At 36.0% G+C, this 19,394-nt stretch overlaps 1 protein-coding gene across 1 annotated transcript; it reads left to right on the forward strand.

Annotated features, from left to right (window-relative positions):
• The first annotated feature begins 780 nt into the window (after window positions 1-780).
• Window positions 781-7,321, forward strand: LOC139527364 (uncharacterized). The gene is made up of 6 exons (XM_071322751.1): window positions 781-1,493; window positions 2,407-2,856; window positions 3,286-4,056; window positions 5,081-5,202; window positions 5,709-5,908; window positions 6,423-7,321. The coding sequence occupies exons 1-6, from the start codon at window positions 954-956 to the stop codon at window positions 7,262-7,264; spliced, it is 2,925 nt and encodes a 974-aa protein (XP_071178852.1). The 5' UTR covers window positions 781-953; the 3' UTR covers window positions 7,265-7,321.
• The last annotated feature ends 12,073 nt before the right edge of the window (window positions 7,322-19,394 follow it).

Consider the following 19,394-nt stretch of genomic DNA (forward strand, 5'->3'; position numbering starts at 1 on the left):
ATCAATCAATCAATCAATCAATCAATCGATGCATGTTTCCGTTTCATGTGTTTAATACGGGGTCCAAGTTTTCATTTGTTTTCGCCTCTTTTAATTGACCCTATCTAACGTGTTTTACCAGAGATGCAACCAACCAACCAACCAACCAACCAACCAACCAATCACTTGATCAATCAATCAATCAATCAGTGCATGTTTCCGTCTCATGTGTTTAATATAGGGTCCAAGATCTTCTTTGTTTCTTTTTCGCTGTTTCAATTGACCCGATCAAATATGTTTAATCAACCAACCAACCAACCAATCAATTAGTTAATCAATCAATCAATTGATCAATCAATCAATCAATCAATCAGTGCATGTTTCCGTCTCATGTGTTTAATATAGGGTCCAAGATCTTCTTTGTTTCTTTTTCGCTGTTTCAATTGACCCTATCAAATGTGTTTAATCAACCAACCAACCAACCAATCAATCAATCAATCAATCAATCAATCAATCAATCAAACAACCAATCAATCAACCAATGCATGTTTCCGTTTCATGTGTTTAAAACGGGGTCCAAGTTCTCATTTTTTTCGCTTCTTTTAATTGAACCTATCTAACATGTTTAACCAGCCATGCAACCAACCAACCAACCAACCAACCAATCAATCAATCAATCAGTGCATGTTTCCGTTTCATGTGTTTAATACGGGGTCGACGGTATCATTTGTTTTTTTTTCGCTTGTTTTAATTGACCCTATCCAACGTGTTTAATTGATCAACCATCCAACCAACCAACCATCTTCGCTAGCCAAGGGTTACGATCCACTCCCGCTCTCTCCACCCTTGGCGGATCGAGCCAGATTTTGTTAACCACAAGAATATCATTTTGATTGGTCGCAGTCGTAACTGGCTGCATCCAATCAAAAGGCGTCTTACGGCGAACACGTGCGAATGATAAAATGTAAACAAACATGGCGATCTGCAGATTGTGTCACGACTCTCTACCCCCAAAAAATAGAAGAACAATATTCAGTGACACCTTTAAAGTAATTAATCAACTAATTGAAGTTCTGGGGTATATTCCTCGTGTAAACGATGAGATGTCATCTTATATTTGTGGTTTCTGTTTTACGAAATTGAACAAGTTGTCCAAAATAGATTTTGACATTTGCCACCGAGTGGAAACCCTCAGAAACGAAAAACTAGATTTAATGAAAGTACTAAGAGCGAAGTATCTTGAAACAGGTATGGCTCAACCAAAAACACCGGGTTCATCTCTGCCATCCTCGTGTTTGTCACCTGATAAGCAATCTACAAGTCAGCAGGTTAAACGTCCGTGGTTTAATTCCCCAACACCAAGAAAAGTTAAAAAACCTCTCCTATTCACTCCAACCAGAACTCGCACCATTTTACCTAAACTGGAATTATCAGCTACAGGAGAGATGGAAGAGGAGAAGGAAAAAAAAAGAAAAAGAGTCAGTGTCAGCTTATTTTCTCCTGGCAAAGCAAAGGTAAGTGTTTTGCTACTGTCATCTGGTCATACTGACAGTATATTAGTTTAAACATATTTTATTGTTCAAAATGACAAAAGGATCAGACAGTAGTTACAAACAGAATATGATGTAAATAGATAAAATGCCTTTGTTTGTCTTTGTCCTTATAAAATAAAATACCTATATGGGGAGGATGTTTTATTTTATATGAAAGTTTGTCTTCGCAATGCAGTTATACTGATTTAAGCCTCAATTAAAATATATTTTCCATACAAAGACATATACATGCACATGTATATCTAGTATTAGGCATCAAATGCATAAAAGGAGATGGGTGAATATATACCTCTTTAAGACAGCATCCCAATACAAATGAGTTAAACTGGATTAAGCTTTAATTAATGTTCATTTTGTATGTACATACATGTGCATGACATATGTATCATCAAAATACATTTATTTTATTAAGCGTCCAATGAATAAAAGGAGATGTGGGTTAAACATGTACCTTTTTAAGACAGACACCCCCCCCCCCCCCCCCCCCCAATAAAAAAAAAGTAACTTCAACTGAATTAAGCTCTAATTAATTTAAGTGTATCATCAAAATACATTATCTTATTACATGTATTAAGTGTGAAATAAATAAAAGGAGATTTGGGATAAGAAGTGTCAAGTGAAGAAAAGGGGAGGTTTACATGCACATCTTTAAGACAGCAACCTAATAACAAGAACTGAGGACATGCATGTACATATTGATGCATCATTTGCATAGAGGGCAATATAACTAAGAATAAAATAGAAAGGTGGCTATTCCATACATTAATTCTTATAATTATGCACATTATAGACATGGATGTAGTGGCAGTGCATTGTACTTTTATGCATTAGGTATACATGTACATGTAGCTAAAATATGATATAACATTTGTAGGTATTATACAGAACTTCAGGAAGTGAAAAAATAAAGAGCAGAATTATACCACCTGGAAATTACCAAAGAATTGTAAAAAACTTATCTCATGACAGTTCAAAGGACAGAATTGGTAGAATTATTTACAAATCATCATTGAAGGAATCTGTCAATAAATCAATTTTCACTGAAGTAAATAAGGAATGTAACATTTTATGTGCTAGAAAAGATGCGTCAGCACTACGTAATTGCAGCAGTGACCATATTGCCACATTTTCCATGGAAAATTTAAACAGTGAAATCCAGAAAAAAGCCCCTCTACTTCATGGTATCTTACAAAATGCTGTTAAAGGTTCAATGTTGGGAACTGTAATTACAGCAGCTGTGGTTCTTAAATTCAGAAACCCTCAAATGTCAGCAATACACCATATATTGGCCCAGATTCTAGACAGAGGTGGCACAACTGATGAGGTATACATGTACATTTTAATTTTTAATATTCCATTCTGAAATAAGTTACAAATGATTTCTGTCAGTTTGCTTTTTTTGGTCGGTCAACATGGTCAATATACATTTGTATTTATTTGTAATTAAAACAATAAGTTTTTTACTCCAATACCCCTGCCAAATTTATTAGGACTGCATCTGAAATAAGAATTTAAAAACATGCACATTAAAAGAATTCTGTGAACATGCACAAAAGAGCTGTCACACAGGAGCTTTTATGTTATTCCAAATATCATTTATCTTTCTTTTTCCATAAAATTATGTACAACCCAACACATGTAAAGATATTAAGTCTGTTTTATAAATATGCATGGTTAATTTCAAGTTGCTTGTTTTTGCTTTTCCTTTAACATATTTCTTTTAAACCTTATCTTTAACATAATGTTTTTACAGACAATAGATACTTTAGCAAAAATGGGACTGTGTGTATCGTCTTCAGCAGCATCAAAACAGAAGCAGAAGCTGTTACAGAGACAAAAGGACAAAATTGGAGAACTGATGTTGAAAGAGAAAGACTCATTAGAAAAAACAGGTACGGTTCAAGATCACAAATCAAGTGACATAATAGGGGACAATATTGATTTAAACCGAAGTCCCTCGCAAATGAGTATTGATAGGAGAAGAAAGAGCTGGCACTGGTTTTTGTTAGTAGGTTTACAAAAGAGAGTTTTAAATCCAACTTTAGATGATACAGCTCCAATTTCCGACATTACTTCTGTTGACAACAGTACATTTATTCCAAATCTGAATGACTGCAGTAAATTGGACCAAAATTTCATGTTTCATATCATGAATGTGCTTGTAAAATATGTTGACTGCTTGAAAAAATATAAAGGCTGCTTGCCCAAATTCATTCCGCACCCTCATTTAAATGAACTTTCTGGTAAATCAAACTTTGCAATTCTCGACATGTTAGATAAGAGTGAGAACAAATCTGAAGATATGATAACTATTCTAGAGCATATCCATGCTAATTTCATACCAAGAACTGATGATGAAAATCCCTCCGTTATAAAGAAGAAAGTCTTTGGAGGAGATGTTTTAACAAATGAAAGAGCATACTCAGCACAACTTGCTATGTTAAATGGTACCACAGATTATGAAAGACTCACTGGCGTTATTCACCGCCCTGAAGGCTTGCATAGAATGATGAACCTGCTTTTGGTATTGAAAAGAGATGTTCAATGTTAAAGTTATTTAAAGGCATGTTGTTCTTAGTAGCAAAATATTGTAGAATTCATCCTGGCTTCAAACAGACTACTGTCACACAGTAATCAAGTGAAAGGTTCTTTTCGTCAATTAATCATCCCCCTTTCTTGTGGAACAGTATTTTGTTCTGAAGTCATAAAATTTATGCTAAAAAATTGTTTCAGTTTCTGCATGCAGATTTGTTAAGATGGCCATAAAATATAATTGAACAATAAAGTAACAAATAGAATAATCAAAATCAATTATATTTTAATTTGGCCTTTTTCTAGTTATTGAATGTACCAAGAAACATAACAACATGGCACAAGCAAATAGTTGTACTTCAAATGATTAATTTGGATTTATCATGTTTATGTTTTTTATAAAAAAAAAAAACACCACAAAAACAACTTCTATTTAACATTTTCTTGAAACTGTTGATAAGTTTGTTGGTACAGATAGATTTTTATTTTCGTTACTTTATTTATTTAATTGGTTATTAATTTCTGGTTTTTTTTTTTATTGTTAACTAGGCTAGATAGTATTTAATGTTTTTTTTCAGTTTCACCCTTTCAACTTATGTAGCACAAGTTCCTATCTTCTTAATGGTTAAGCAATATTGAAATTTGTAGTTTTGTTTCAATAATTAGTGGTACACATTAAGGGGGGGGGGCTAGGGGCGGGGCCCCTTTCATTTGAAAAATTGGATTGATTATATAGGGAATCACTGGAGCATGACTGGAGTGCCCTCCCCCCTTTATGAAAAGTTTTAGACTGCCACTGGTACATATACCTGTAGGGGACAGTAAAGTACACCCTCCCTCCCCCTCTTTTTTTCTGAATTTTTGTTTTGAAAATCTTTTAAAAAAATGTTTTGATACAGAATATGCTCTGATACTAAAAATTGTATATCTATCATTTTCACAATTAATGTTTGATTTATGAGAAGTTTAAAATTGAACCATTTTATTAAATTGCAATTTATTTTGTCTTCTTTCAGTTCATTTACCAGATTTTCTACAAGAGTACTTCTGCGGGAGATAAAGGAACCCTATTTCATCTTAGAAATTTTATAAGTAGGATTGATGTTCGTGGTTCAGAAGAGGTTGTTCAGAAATACAGGTACCTATATAAACATGATATACATGCGAGGCAAAGTTGTTCCTATCTTATTTTCAGATTGGAATATAGAATTTGGAACATTTGTATGAAATTCCTCCTGCCTAGTTTTATCGTGAATTCAATACATGCAAGTTATAAGAGGAATGAAATTTGGATAATTGATACATAAAGGGATGATGCCTTCATATGTAGTTAATTATATGGTTTATGTTCCATTAACTTTGCCTTATTTTTCATGATTTAAAAAAAAATCACAGTACTTATAAAAAAGAAGATGTGGTATGATTGCCAATGAGACAACTATCCACAATAGAGTCTTGTTGGGATATAAAAGTACAAGAGCCTTTTACAGCTGAATTTTCAGTGTGGGCTTTGCTCTTTGTTGAAGGCTGTAATACTTGTTAATATCTTATTCATTTGGTCTCTTGAGAGTTGTCTCATAGGTATTCATACCGCATTGTCTTTTTTATATTTATATATAAACAGACTTGTTATTTCCTTTTCAGATCTCATTATTCATTTGTGGAGGACAGCTTGGATTCCTACATTGTGGCTGCATGTATGCATTTACTGGATTTGTCTGAAATCAATGCAGAGCCTGTAAGGAAACAGCCATTGTTTGACATTTTACCAGAAGATGAAAAGTACAGATATATTTCCAAAGTATCAGAAGACATCTTGGAGAAATACATAAAGATAACTAACGGTAATTAAACAATCACCCTGAAAGTGGTTGTAAAGTAGATAGCCTGCAAAAATTATGAAACCAAAAGAAGACAATTCTTTATAATTTATAAATAGAATTTAATATATAAAAATCAGTGGCAGTTTCATAAATAATCATAAGAGAGGGGTCCATTCTTACTTTAGTGATCCCTTTACTATATTTAAAGCAAAATGTTTTTCCACAAATAAGGGGTGCTGTTAATTGGCCTCAGAATATAATAAATCAAACTCTTCTTGCATCTTACATTTACAATGGATCAATTTCTTTAGTTAAATGCCAAAAAATATTTTACATGCAAACATGTATATAGTTCAATAACTCTTTGTTGCACATGAATCACAATGACCTACATTTCACAGTTCAATTACTTGGTCATATGTTCATTAGGTCATGATATAAATGCTGACAGACAATATCTGACTCGTTATTTACATGTACTTGTACAATGTATGTATATTATTAAATGTTCTAATTATGTCATACAATATTTCAGATTTGCCAGCTCTCTCAGCAAGAACGTCTGCCTTAGATACACAAATCAGGCAAATCGAAGCAATGCATCACAATCAGTTACAGAAATTTGTTTGTGAAGTTTGTAACAAACAATATAAAACAAAAGGGGGCATAAAGAAACACTTAAAAATTCAACATCAATGGGACTTTGACAATGAACAAGAAACTCCTTCTAAGAATGACCATATAGCACTGTACCGGGCTTCTTTCATGAAGTGTTCACTGTTGTTAAGGGACACAAATGATGCCTACAAGATGGGAGATGGAGATAGAATTCTTTTAAATGCTAAATTCCAGATGTTATTGTCTCGCATTGGAAATCATACAAAATACCAACTGTGGCTATTTAGATTCATGGCCTATTGTTATTCTTTATTAACTCCTCGAATGGCGTATGAATATATTTGGAATTGTACTGCCAATATGCATGGCAATATTGGACATAATTTACCTAATGACAACTTGGTAGAAATGCTCGTCCAGGCAGTAAAGAAAAAAATATATGCTCAAGGCGCTAATGCTACTTACAAGAGTGCAAGAAATGCAGCTTTGACATTGCAAATTCAAGAAGAGATTTTTACAAATATGCAAAAAGAAGTGAATAAGAATATGACAGGAAGAAGAAGAACAGAACTATCCAAACTAAATGACATTATTGCTATGATGTCAGAACTTCAATCTGCACGTGTTTTTGACTTTATTCCTGGTAGAGAAGATACCAAATTTCCGGCATTCTCAGACATCTTCTCTAGATTGAAAGTGCCGGAGCTACATAAGTGGATTACGGACAACAAGGAACGTCTTTCATATGAGACAATTTAGATGACGACTTTGATGCCTTTTGAACATTTAATGGAATAAAATATGACAGACGTCCCTTGTTGTCCGTAATCCACTTATAATTTAATATGACATCCTATTTAGTACAATATGTTGACTATGCAATTAAAAGAAACTTCACATTTTTAAAGTAGATTAAAATGTACCTTTTTACAGTCAATGACTAGTAATCCAATGCTACACAATTGCCGTTGCTTAACCGATGAAAAAAACATAGGCCCCCATACCTAATATTATATCTATTAAAAAAAAACCACCTGAAATAGTTGGTCAGGGTTAATATGGCCCATCCTGTAAACTGATACATTCATAATATAGGTCAACAAATGTGTCCACATGTAGAATGAATCCCTGTCCTTCTGGAGCACATAGGTTCATCAATGGGTTCGTTTAAACATTTTTGTTGTTATTTTCATTCCTGGAACTGAAATATTTGTCACTGCACTCCAGCACAATCATGTGAAGTTTTTTAGTTCCTTTGCCAGGTATTTTTATTGTTTCTTTGTTGATGGATTTTTTTATGTATTTATTCCAACAACATTTATTCACTTTGGATCATTTATAGCTAGATATTGCATAGACAACTGCTAGTTGACATACATGTAGTATGTTTGGTATATCTTGTTTGTGTGAGGCTGTCTCATTGACTTATAAAAAGAAGGAGATGTGGTGATTCTTCCTAATGAGACAACTAATCAGTAGAGTTCAAATTAAATGACTTCTGTATATTATACAATTGGTGAGTTTTGACAATGTAGAAATAAACATACCAAATAGTTTACTTTGTAAGTCCAAGACCTGTAACATGAGAACTAATACAAAATTTGACAGGTATGAAACAATGACAACCACTTAAGAACAGGTTCCTGACTTGAAACATGCACATTGTTGAAGACCCGACGGCATCTTCCCTAGTCAAGGTTTACGAAGTACGGTGACTTGTAGATGATAATTTCTGTGTCATTTGGTCACTTGTGGAGAGTTGTCTTATCAGCAATCATACCACCTCTTCTTTTATATATATAAGGGTGTAAGTGTGTAATCAACCCCACACAGGGTGCAACTCATTAGCACAACAAAAAACTATATTATCATAGTTGACACAAGGTACTAACAGCAAAGCCAATTACAAATAATAAATAAAATTATGTTCTTCCGATTAAAGGACCAATCATAACACATACATGTATTTCCTTTAATTTTCTTGGTAAAGAGCTTAATTTAAGTTCATTTTTCATATAAATAAGGCCATCAGTTGTCTCGTGTTTAGCAGTGTCATATCTGGGCCTTTTATAGCTGACTATGCGGTATGGGCCTTGCTCATAGTTGAAGTCTGTATGGTGACATATAGCTGTTATTTTCTGTGTCATTTTGGTCTCTTGTGGAGAGTTCTCTCATTGGCAATTATACCACATCTTTTTATATATACATACAATGTACAGCTTTTAAGGTGCTTTTATTATTTTATTCAAATATCAATTGGAGTCCTCCTCTGTGTCTTCCAGTAAATTATACATATCAATGTCACCAAGAACATCACATATTATATTACAGATGTCAACAGCTGTTTGAAATGACCAAATTGGAAACTTGCCCATTACGTCATCACAAGTAAAAGATGTGTGTGAAGTTAGCAGCCGGTTCGTTATTCGATATTCAATATCCAACCGGCTGCTAGCAGTCGGTTGGATATTCAAAATTAAGTTGAAAATAAAAAAAGAATAATACTTAATAACATTAAAAGGATGATTTTTATAGTTAAAAGAACTGATAATACGTAGGAGATAGTTTCATGACCTCTTCAAGCTGTCGCAAATTCTCGTTGTTCTCGAATATAAACCCTTTTCTAATTTGCATATTTGTCTAAATGTAATATAGATAAAATGTCAATAAAAAAAAATCAAAGAGGTACAGTACTTTAATACAGGATTTTTCTTAAAAACCAAAAACAAAAACCGATTACTCTCACTGGGGTAAAGCTGATGACCGTAACTGCATTCACGGTCATCCCAAGATGTCGGATGAAAAATTAGGTCAGTTTCTGTATTGTCTGTTAAAGTGTTTCTATATCATTTTCTTTACAAATCATACATTGAAACGATGTAGATTTATAAAAGAATCACTCGAAAATCACTAATTACTTCCGCGAAATTTGCATTAAACGGGAAATTCGATTTGAAAAAATCGTTAAGATGGCCGTAAATCATAATCAAAATATTTTCAAGATGACCGTAACATAAAACAAGGATGACCGTGATTGGTTAAAAGATGACCGTAACTTGTAAAGGATGACCGTAATTTGTAAAGACTGACTGTAATTTATATAGGACGACCGTAACTTTTATAGGATGACCATCAATTCTAAGAAATATCCGTATTGTATTCAAAGCTTTTTTGTTGAGTTTGTCGGTCTCAATAGGGGCTCGGTTAGCGGATATGTTTCATAAATTTCTTTTTTTAAACTATAATATAATTGGCCATATTTAGGATTTATAACAATGATAGTAAATTGCATATTTCTCGTAAACAATGAAATATTTATTGATATCGACGTTAAAATTTTAACACAAATTTACAGCGATACGACGAAAATTTGAAGAAACATGAATGTGTCCCTAGTACACGGATGCCTCATCTACACTATCATTTTCTATGTTTAGTGGACTATGAAAATGGGATAAAACTGTAATTTGGCATTAAAATTAAAAAGATCATTCCATAGAGAAAATGTGTACTAAGTTTCAATTTTATTTAACTTGAAGCTGGACAAACGGACAAACAAACAGACGAACGGACGAACGTACACACAGACCAGAAAAAACATAATGCCAATAAATGGAGCATTAAAAACATTAATAATACATATGAATATTTGGTAATCGAGCCCATGTGTATGGGTCCAGAGGAAGCAGATTAAAATCTTAATTTGTCTTGATATATGCAGGCGGAAACACTTTTGAAATAGAACAAAAGAATCGAAGCTCTGTGTTTATCGAGAAAGCGATAAAAGTTAACTGTAATGTTTGATATAGTAACAAAATTTTAAAAGTTAATAGAAACAAATAAAACGACAATTTTCTTATTTTAAAAACACCATTTGCATAAGTTGTCAATGTATCTATTACATAGTAATGCAAAACAATAAGATATCAAGTCGACGACATGGTTCTTATTGGGGCCTTTTATAGCTGACTATGCGGTATGGGCTTTGCTCATTGTTGAAGGCCTTACGGTTACCTATAGTTGTTAATGTTTGTGTCATTTTGGTCTTTTCTGGATAGCTGTCTCATTGGCAATAATACCACATCTTCTTTTTTATATATAGTATCTATAAGTTGGATGTAGAAAATGCATAACCTCCGATTTATTTTTATCACGGACGGAGAACATATCAATCTTTTAGTTCAGAAATTTTTGTGTCTGCCCTTCCATTATGTGAATCAAGAAAAAGTTCCCCAAAACAGGTAACGATTGTATCGAAAAGAGAAAAATCGAGTGCACCTTTTTATGTTAGGGCATGTTTGGGGTGTATATTTTGTCTTTAAAACGTACAAAGCAAGAGTATTTTATATATCATCTCGCTTCAGATTCTATCATTATTATATATCAAAGCTACAGGTTGACTTTATAACGTAAAAAAATGACAGTACGAAAAGATGAAATATATGGGTCAATTGAGATACCTATCTAATGAATCACAAAAACAGAGTAGGTGTGTTCGAATAGCTATTTTTTCTAAAAGCACTTGACGACAGTCTTTTAATTTGGATGATGAAAATGTGTGTGTGATAACTAGGGTTTATAATCTTCAACCACTGAAAATGTTTAGTCTGCCCTTCCACGAAATATTTAATTAGAATTTTTTTAAATGCTTAAGAATTTTCAAAAATTCCATCTGACATCCAAACAGACAATATTTTTAAGTTGAATCAATGCAGACAAGATCATTTACTAATGCTCATTAGCTAGTAGATACATTTGTATTTTAAAATCTAACTGACATATAACGATCGATCGTAATGGTGCTATGTGGATAAATTTATCAGTTTTCAAGAGCAAAATTGGCAGAGCGTCATCCCTACAATGGCTTCCATTTCTACGACTGTGAGCATGAACTGGCGTAATGGGGAGATAATTTTGAAGAAGTAGAATCCTGACTGTATGAATAACATTTCTGTATATATACAAATTGACAACGTCCCGCCTTGTGATACGCTTTTCGTATAATACTATTTTAAGGATCTACTTTGCTGGAGCTAACCTTCACTAGTTTATTCGAATGATATTTTCAAAATATTTCTGTTATTTTATTTGCACTACAAAATGAAAGACGATATAATATCAATGGGTGTACATGCAATTTTTTGGCATTTTTAAAATGTGTATTTATTATATGTCATTAAAAGGAATCCCAGAAACAAAAAAAAATCTTTTGTCGAGCAGTTGAAGGCTGTGCACCGCATGTCTTTTGGCAAGTTCATTTAAAAAATTGAACCCTCTACTGTAAAAAAGATACATATGGTAATCTTTGCATTTGAAGCACGTCTTATTTTCTTCTACCTATAGGATAAAACTTTCATATTAATATGTGTATACCAACACGATTAATCATTTGATACAAAAAGATAGTTATATAAATACGGATATTTCTTAGAATTGAGGGTCATTCTTTAAAAGTTACGGTCATCATTTACAAATTACGGTCATCTTAAAAGCAGTTACGGTCAGCCTTGTTATGAATCGCTGATTCTGTTACGGTCATCTCGATTGTGATTTACGGTCATCTTGGCGATTTTTTCAAATCGAATTTCCCGTTTCATGCACATTTCTCAGAAGTAATTAGTGATTTCTGAGTGATTCTTTTATAAATTTACATCGTTTCAATGTATGATTTGTAAAGAAAATGATATAGAAACACTTTAACAGACAATACAGAAACTGACCTAATTTTTCATCCGACATCTTGGGATGACCGTGAATGCAGTTACGGTCATCAGCTTTACCCCAGTGACTCTAGAAAACAATTAGGATTATAAATAGAAATATTTATGGAAAGCCCATAAAAGAAATATATAGTGAAAAGCTACCTGAGACCGCTTAAATGAGGGTGAGACCCCCTAGTCTTTCAATGTTCACAAAATTTAAGTAAATCATAGACTCTGTATATATAAAGGTTGTATCAGAAGGATTGCCCAGAATAATGTCATATTCGATATCTATGGAGGGCTTGTATTGTCACTTTTCAGCTAAAAATTATCAAAATTTTAGGACAAAGGGCACAGGGCAATGGTGGGAGCCCCCTAATTGCTTAATCTTTCTAATATTAATATCTGACATTTAGTCAAAAGGTAGATACACACGTGAAAAAAAGGAATTTGGGTAGACTTCCTGTCTTAAATGTTTACGGAGCGCCCAAAGTGCCAACTGGATATTCAAAATATTTAGTGAAAACCTACCTGAGACCGCTTAAATGAGGATGAGACCCCCCTGGTCTTTCAATTTCCATTATATTCAACCAAATCATAGATTTTATATATATAAAGATTGTATCAAAAGTGGAATGTTCTTGAACGGACTGTTTGCTGCAGATCAGATCAGACCAGAACCCTAGGCCTAGTAGAATCGATGACCTAGTTTAAAATACAAACCGTCACTATAGGTTGAAGGGAAAATATACAGACCTTTATCACACACCTTCACACAGCTCACACAACCTCCCCTTTTGATGTAAAATCCAGGTCCAAATGCATTTTTGATCGCTATTTCACACAGACAACTTAGGGCTCCAACACCTCATGCTGACATGAATTGTGTTCGCCAACATAGGAAAGGCTCGCATTGCCCTTTCCGCTAACATGGATAGGAATCCACTTTCTTTTTGAATGTTTTTCTTCAATTGGTTAGTGCTTTTTTCCACTAGAACCATTTTGTAGAAGCTTGGTGATCTTTTCAATCTGTCGCGGGGTAAACAACATCTTGTGTTCACCATGCAGGTTTGTGTGGGATAAACGAATGGTGACCGGGAAACCTTTTTTGTCTGCTCTCTGTAATATTTAGATTGACCTTTTATAAAGTTCAAACCGTATTTCAATAGACTATTTATTCATGCCTCGCGAAGATGGAAGCAGATGGTGAGATGTTCTCTGCGGAGATTGTGGAGGATCGCCGTCTGGATTGGTGAGGTATGTCTGCATGCGATTGATGGTTCTCAAGATCACGGGTAAGAACACCATATTTTTTGGGGGTTTGAATGATCTTTACCCCGGAATCGATTGCAGGGGGGGGGGGGTGGAAAGCTTCAGATAGTGGACTGTTGGAAGCCGTGTATGTAGCTGCTATTGATGATGCCACTGTTCACCAGGATGCTGTCGATGCTTCTGATGCTAACAATGTCTTCACCCTCTTTGTAACATTTGTTGCCCGATCAAATTTGTAGAGCTGTCGCTTAAATCCCAATGTGGTGTTCGATTCCTTAAATTGTAGTTGGGGGAGGGGGTTGAACAGAGTAAAAATGCGACTGTCGTTTCTAGAGACAAGGATGGAAAACCCTTGTTTTAGGTCTGTGTTGTGGATGATTTGCTGCAACAGTGTGGTGTCTATTTATTTATTAAAACACGACGTTCAACTACTGACCGAACGATTCGAAATGGATGCATAGGACTCCTACGGAGATTGGAAGTGCAAATGCTTCGGTGTTGACGGGAACATAACGCTCGAATTCCGCTCGAATTTGGATGTCCGCTCGGACTGATGACTTACTTCGATGACCAACAGCGGCTATATGTCAATGAAATCAGAGGGGTTGACATCACCGTTACTAAGGAGGGTGTCAATGTTGTAGAATTTCTTTCTGAAGTCTACATCCTCCTTGAACACTATGGCAACCTTGTTTTCTGAAAAAAAACCGGCATTAAAGTCGACGGCTGAGTAGCGTTCAGCTTTGAGGGTGACATGGATATTTTGCAATCGACAGCGATTGAACACGGAAGCATTATTGGTTTTGTCATTATCTCTGTCGGTTTGAAAGGCAACGATAATATATCTTGGCTTTTCGCGACCACTATTGGCAACTAGGCGGTAGTTAAACTGTGAGGCTTGGAGAACGACTATGAAATCACACTGTCTCATGCGAAATCCACAGAGGATCGTGGATTTTTTCTGGATGGTTTTGTACAGTTGCATCTTGTTTTCGTCTGCAGGAGTGACGCTCCAGAGTTGGTAAGTTGGGCGCCGGCGTAAGGTTCGAATTCGTGAACCTAGTATTAATATTTTTGAAGACTTTCATCGAAGGTCAACCCTTCTGTGATTGTAAGGATGTCAGACATTATGTATTTATTTATAGCATTGGAGGAAGTTGGGATGGTACCGATGCCACGACCAGAGATGAAATTGTTTAACTGGGTTTGGTTGTTGGGCTTTCTGCGTTTAACACTGAGCTGTTGATTGGGCTTGCTGCGTTGGTCAATGGGTTTTCGAGTGCGGGTCACTTTGTCAACGACATGGTTGACGACTACCACCTACCACTCCTATCATGGCTGCATTGTCGGCAGTGCTCATAGGCCTACTTTTCAATGTCTTGGCAGCAGAGGAGGTGAACATGCGACCAGCGATACTGGTGATAGTGTCAAAAAAACTTCTACCACCGTATGCATACTTTCAAACAAAACCTTTCTTAATTGAGGATATTACGATGGAGTTGCTTATATTCCTTGATGCTGATGTGTTCACCTTTCTTTATGGCATCGATGATCGCCATAATCGCGTTGCGCACACCATTGTTTCCAGCACGGTATGCAGTGTTGCACAGATCCAAGCAAAAAAGGAGCTGGTCAAAGTCGGAGGGTAGAAACACGGTTTGAAGTCCGCTACAATGCTTATCTTGCTTTAGATGTGAGACACAATCTTCGTCCACTTAGATCTTTATCGCCTTAGGGTTCTCGAAAGGGTTAATTGCCTTGATACATGCACCGGAACTGTGCAGGATCTCTGCATAGTCGACAAGGTCTTAAAAACTTCGGACTCGAAAGATTCTGATTTCTTTTTCACCATGAGTTCCCAGAGGTTAAGGGTTCCTTTTACCTCAAACCATCCACGAAAATATCATCGTCGTCAGAAGTAACTGGTTAGCTTCCGATGAAGAGATCGAGATCCAAAGGTGTGGTCGGCGAAGGATCGTTACTGATCTGCAAATACTGCTGTGCTCGAAGTCCGAGGATGGTGTCTATAGGTGGTGCAATGGATAGTGGGTAGTCAAACTTGGGCGGTGGAGGCTGGAGGGCTGTCACTGCTGCAGGAAGTTAAACGATCGTTTAGGTGATCGGTGAAGCTGCCTCTCGCTGAGCCTCAACCACAGGCTTAACACCTTGGAAAGGTCAGGGTTGAGTCCAATCTTCTCCAGGCGATGCTGCATGTTACTGGCTTGAATCTTCCGCTTGATCTCTTGCAACTCCTTGGCGAGCGCCTCACACTGTTTCGGGTCTGTAATCTTTATAACGTTCATTTATTTAAAGCGTTGACGTGAACCTTCCTAAGTGAAGGTTTGAATACCTGTACGCGTTTGTTTGAACACCCCTAAGCGTTGGTTTGAACAGTTGTACCTTTCCTGAAACTATAGGCATATATCTATCGAAAGGTTAAAAAAACACACATGCATTTTTGCTCGTTTTTCCATAATTTGAATTCAAAAGGTCGAGCTATAAATATTTGTTGATAAACACTACAATAATTTATGGACCTATGGGTGGTACGGATAGAAAAATACGGACTGTCAAACAGATACATACCATATAAAACATGCTAAAAACAATCTAAATGTTCATATAACCCCACTAAGGAGGCTATATTATTCTTCAATTATCTAAAAATGTATTTCATTGTACAAAAACTTTCATATTTAAAAAATTCACCATGGCCATAATGCGATACTAAACTTCTATTAAACTGTGTATTGCTACAGAACCTTATCGTTTTTGATTTCAACCTTATCGGTAAATCAAAGCACTCAAAGTCCGCGTACACTACGAAAGGGACTCTCATCGGGTGGGTGTTGTTGACAAAAGTCAGCTGGTATGTCCCTTCTTTGGGCAGCTCTGATCTTGGCTGCCTTGTGGTTGACGCAACACTCTTTGTTGGTTTCCAGAACTTCCTTGCTATAAACGTGGTTTAAGCACATGTAGCCTTGGATCAGCAGTAAGTTGAGTTCTCTCTCCCGCTGTTCACCAATGTTTGAAATGTGCAGCGGGTATACTTCATTATCATCTATTCTAAATCAAGGGTTAATCTACCCTTCTCAAGGGTTTCAAGCAAGTCCGTGGTTGAAGGGAAAATCTGGTTTCCCGAGTGAAAGTATCCCACGTTCTCATCATCCATCTTACCTGTTGGGTTAATCTTCACAGTGCAGCATCACATTGACTTGTTATTCTTTCAATGCCCAATCGTCTATAAGTTCCACTCTTGACATCTGAGAGACCTCAAGGAAGGTCTGCACCTCCATGTCAATAATAGTGGTCATCTTTCAGGTAGTAAATACATCTTTAAAGGCTTTCTTCAGTGGATGTACCTCAATTTTATCCCCAATGATTTCCTATCTTCTCTGATCTGTTCCTGTAACTTATCCAGTAGTCGATCTTTCGACATCCTGCTAACCTCTATCAACTCATGCTGTTTGGCTTGGGTGATAATATCCTTCCTAGTATAGGGTTGGAACAACGCTAAAAAAATGTTGGTCTTCGTTCCGATCAACTGATCCAACTGATCCTTCCTCATCCGGGAGTACCATCGGCGGTGGTTCATTTTGGCAATACCACTCAGGGCTTTGACGTTTTCAACAACTAATTCCAGCTATTAATAGTTATTGGATCGATGTCTTAATCTTTATAACAATCCAAAATAAAATCAATTTGTTTCACCCAAAACCAATATCCACGATTAAACGGTTTTTAGACCCAACTTTTGATCTTTCGATCCTATCGTCCATATCATCCCATAGCTCACAATTTGCCGAGCTCAATCGGTCTCTCTCTTTGTCAAGACGGTGGTCAGCTGCTTGTTTAATCTCTCACAACCCCAAGTGGGGATATGGTTGGCCCTTTCCAACATCAGGTTATAATTTCTGCCTACCTATTAACTAAATGTCTGCTTAGTAATACAAAGATTGAGAGATTAGATGGCTATCACCATTGCCCTGTGCCCTTTGTCCTAAAATTCTGATAATGATTAGCAGAAAAGTGACAATATAAGCCCTCCATATATATATCGAATATGACAATATTCTGGGAAATCCTTCTAATACAACCTTCCTTCATATATACAGAGTCTATGATTTAATTAAATTTTATAGACATTGAAAGACCAGGGGGGTCTCAACCTCATTTAAGCGGTCTCGGGTAGGTTTTCGCTATATATTTTGAATATCCAACTGGCACTTTGGGCGCTCCGTAAACATAGAAGACAGGAAATGTACCCAAAGTCCTTTTAGTCACGTTTGTATCTACCTATTGACTAAATGTCTGTTAAATATTAGAAAGATTGACAGATCAGGGGGCTCTCACCATCACCCTGTGCCCTTTGTCCTAAAATTTGGACATTTTTTGACTGAAAAGTGACAATCTTAGCCCTCCGTAGATATTGAAGATGACGTTTTTCTGGAAACTCCATCTAATACAATCTTTATATATACAGAGTCAATGATTTGGTTGAATTTTAGGGACATTGAAAGACCAGGGGGGTCTCAACCTCATTTAAGCGGTCTCGGGTAGGTTTTCGCTATATATTTTGAATATCCAACTGGCACTTTGGGCGCTCCGTAAACATAGAAGACAGGAAGTGTACCCAAAGTCCTTTAAGTCACGTTTGTATCTACCTATTGACTAAATGTCTGTTAAATATTAGAAAGATTGACAGATCAGGGGGCTCTCACCATCACCCTGTGCCCTTTGTCCTAAAATTTGGACATTTTTTGACTGAAAAGTGACAATCTTAGCCCTCCGTAGATATTGAAGATGACGTTTTTCTGGAAACTCCATCTAAGACAATCTTTATATATACAGAGTCAATGATTTGGTTGAATTTTAGGGACATTGAAAGACCAGGGGGGTCTCAACCTCATTTAAGCGGTCTCGGGTAGGTTTTCGCTATATATTTTGAATATCCAACTGGCACTTTGGGCGCTCCGTAAACATAGAAGACAGGAAGTGTACCCAAAGTCCTTGTAGTCACGTTTGTATCTTCCTATTGACTAAATGTCTGTTAAATATTAGAAAGATTGAGAGATCAGGGGGCTCTCACCATCACCCTGTGCCCTTTGTCCTAAAATTTGGACATTTTTTGACTGAAAAGTGACAATCTTAGCCCTCCGTAGATATTGAAGATAACGTTTTTCTGGAAACTCCATCTAATACAATCTTTATATATACAGAGTCAATGATTTGGTTGAATTTTAGGGACATTGAAAGACCAGGGGGTCTCAACCTCATTTAAGCGGTCTCGGGTAGGTTTTCGCTATATGTTTTGAATATCCAACTGGCTATTTGGGCGCTCCGTAAACATAGAAGACAGGAAGTGTACCCAAAGTCCTTTTAGTCACGTTTGTATCTACCTATTGACTAAATGTCTGTTAAATATTAGAAAGATTGACAGATCAGGGGGCTCTCACCATCACCCTGTGCCCTTTGTCCTAAAATTTGGACATTTTTTGACTGAAAAGTGACAATCTTAGCCCTCCGTAGATATTGAAGATGACGTTTTTTCTGGAAACTCCATCTAATACAATCTTTATATATACAGAGTCAATGATTTGGTTGAATTTTAGGGACATTGAAAGACCAGGGGGGTCTCAACCTCATTTAAGCGGTCTCGGGTAGGTTTTCGCTATATATTTTGAATATCCAACTGGCACTTTGGGCGCTCCGTAAACATAGAAGACAGGAAGTGTACCCAAAGTCCGTTTAGTCACGTTTGTATCTACCTATTGACTAAATGTCTGTTAAATATTAGAAAGATTGACAGATCAGGGGGCTCTCACCATCACCCTGTGCCCTTTGTCCTAAAATTTGGACATTTTTTGACTGAAAAGTGACAATCTTAGCCCTCCGTAGATATTGAAGATGACGTT

Source organism: Mytilus edulis, chromosome 6 (assembly GCF_963676685.1).
Source record: "Mytilus edulis chromosome 6, xbMytEdul2.2, whole genome shotgun sequence".
Classification (NCBI taxonomy): Eukaryota; Metazoa; Mollusca; class Bivalvia; order Mytilida; family Mytilidae; genus Mytilus; species Mytilus edulis.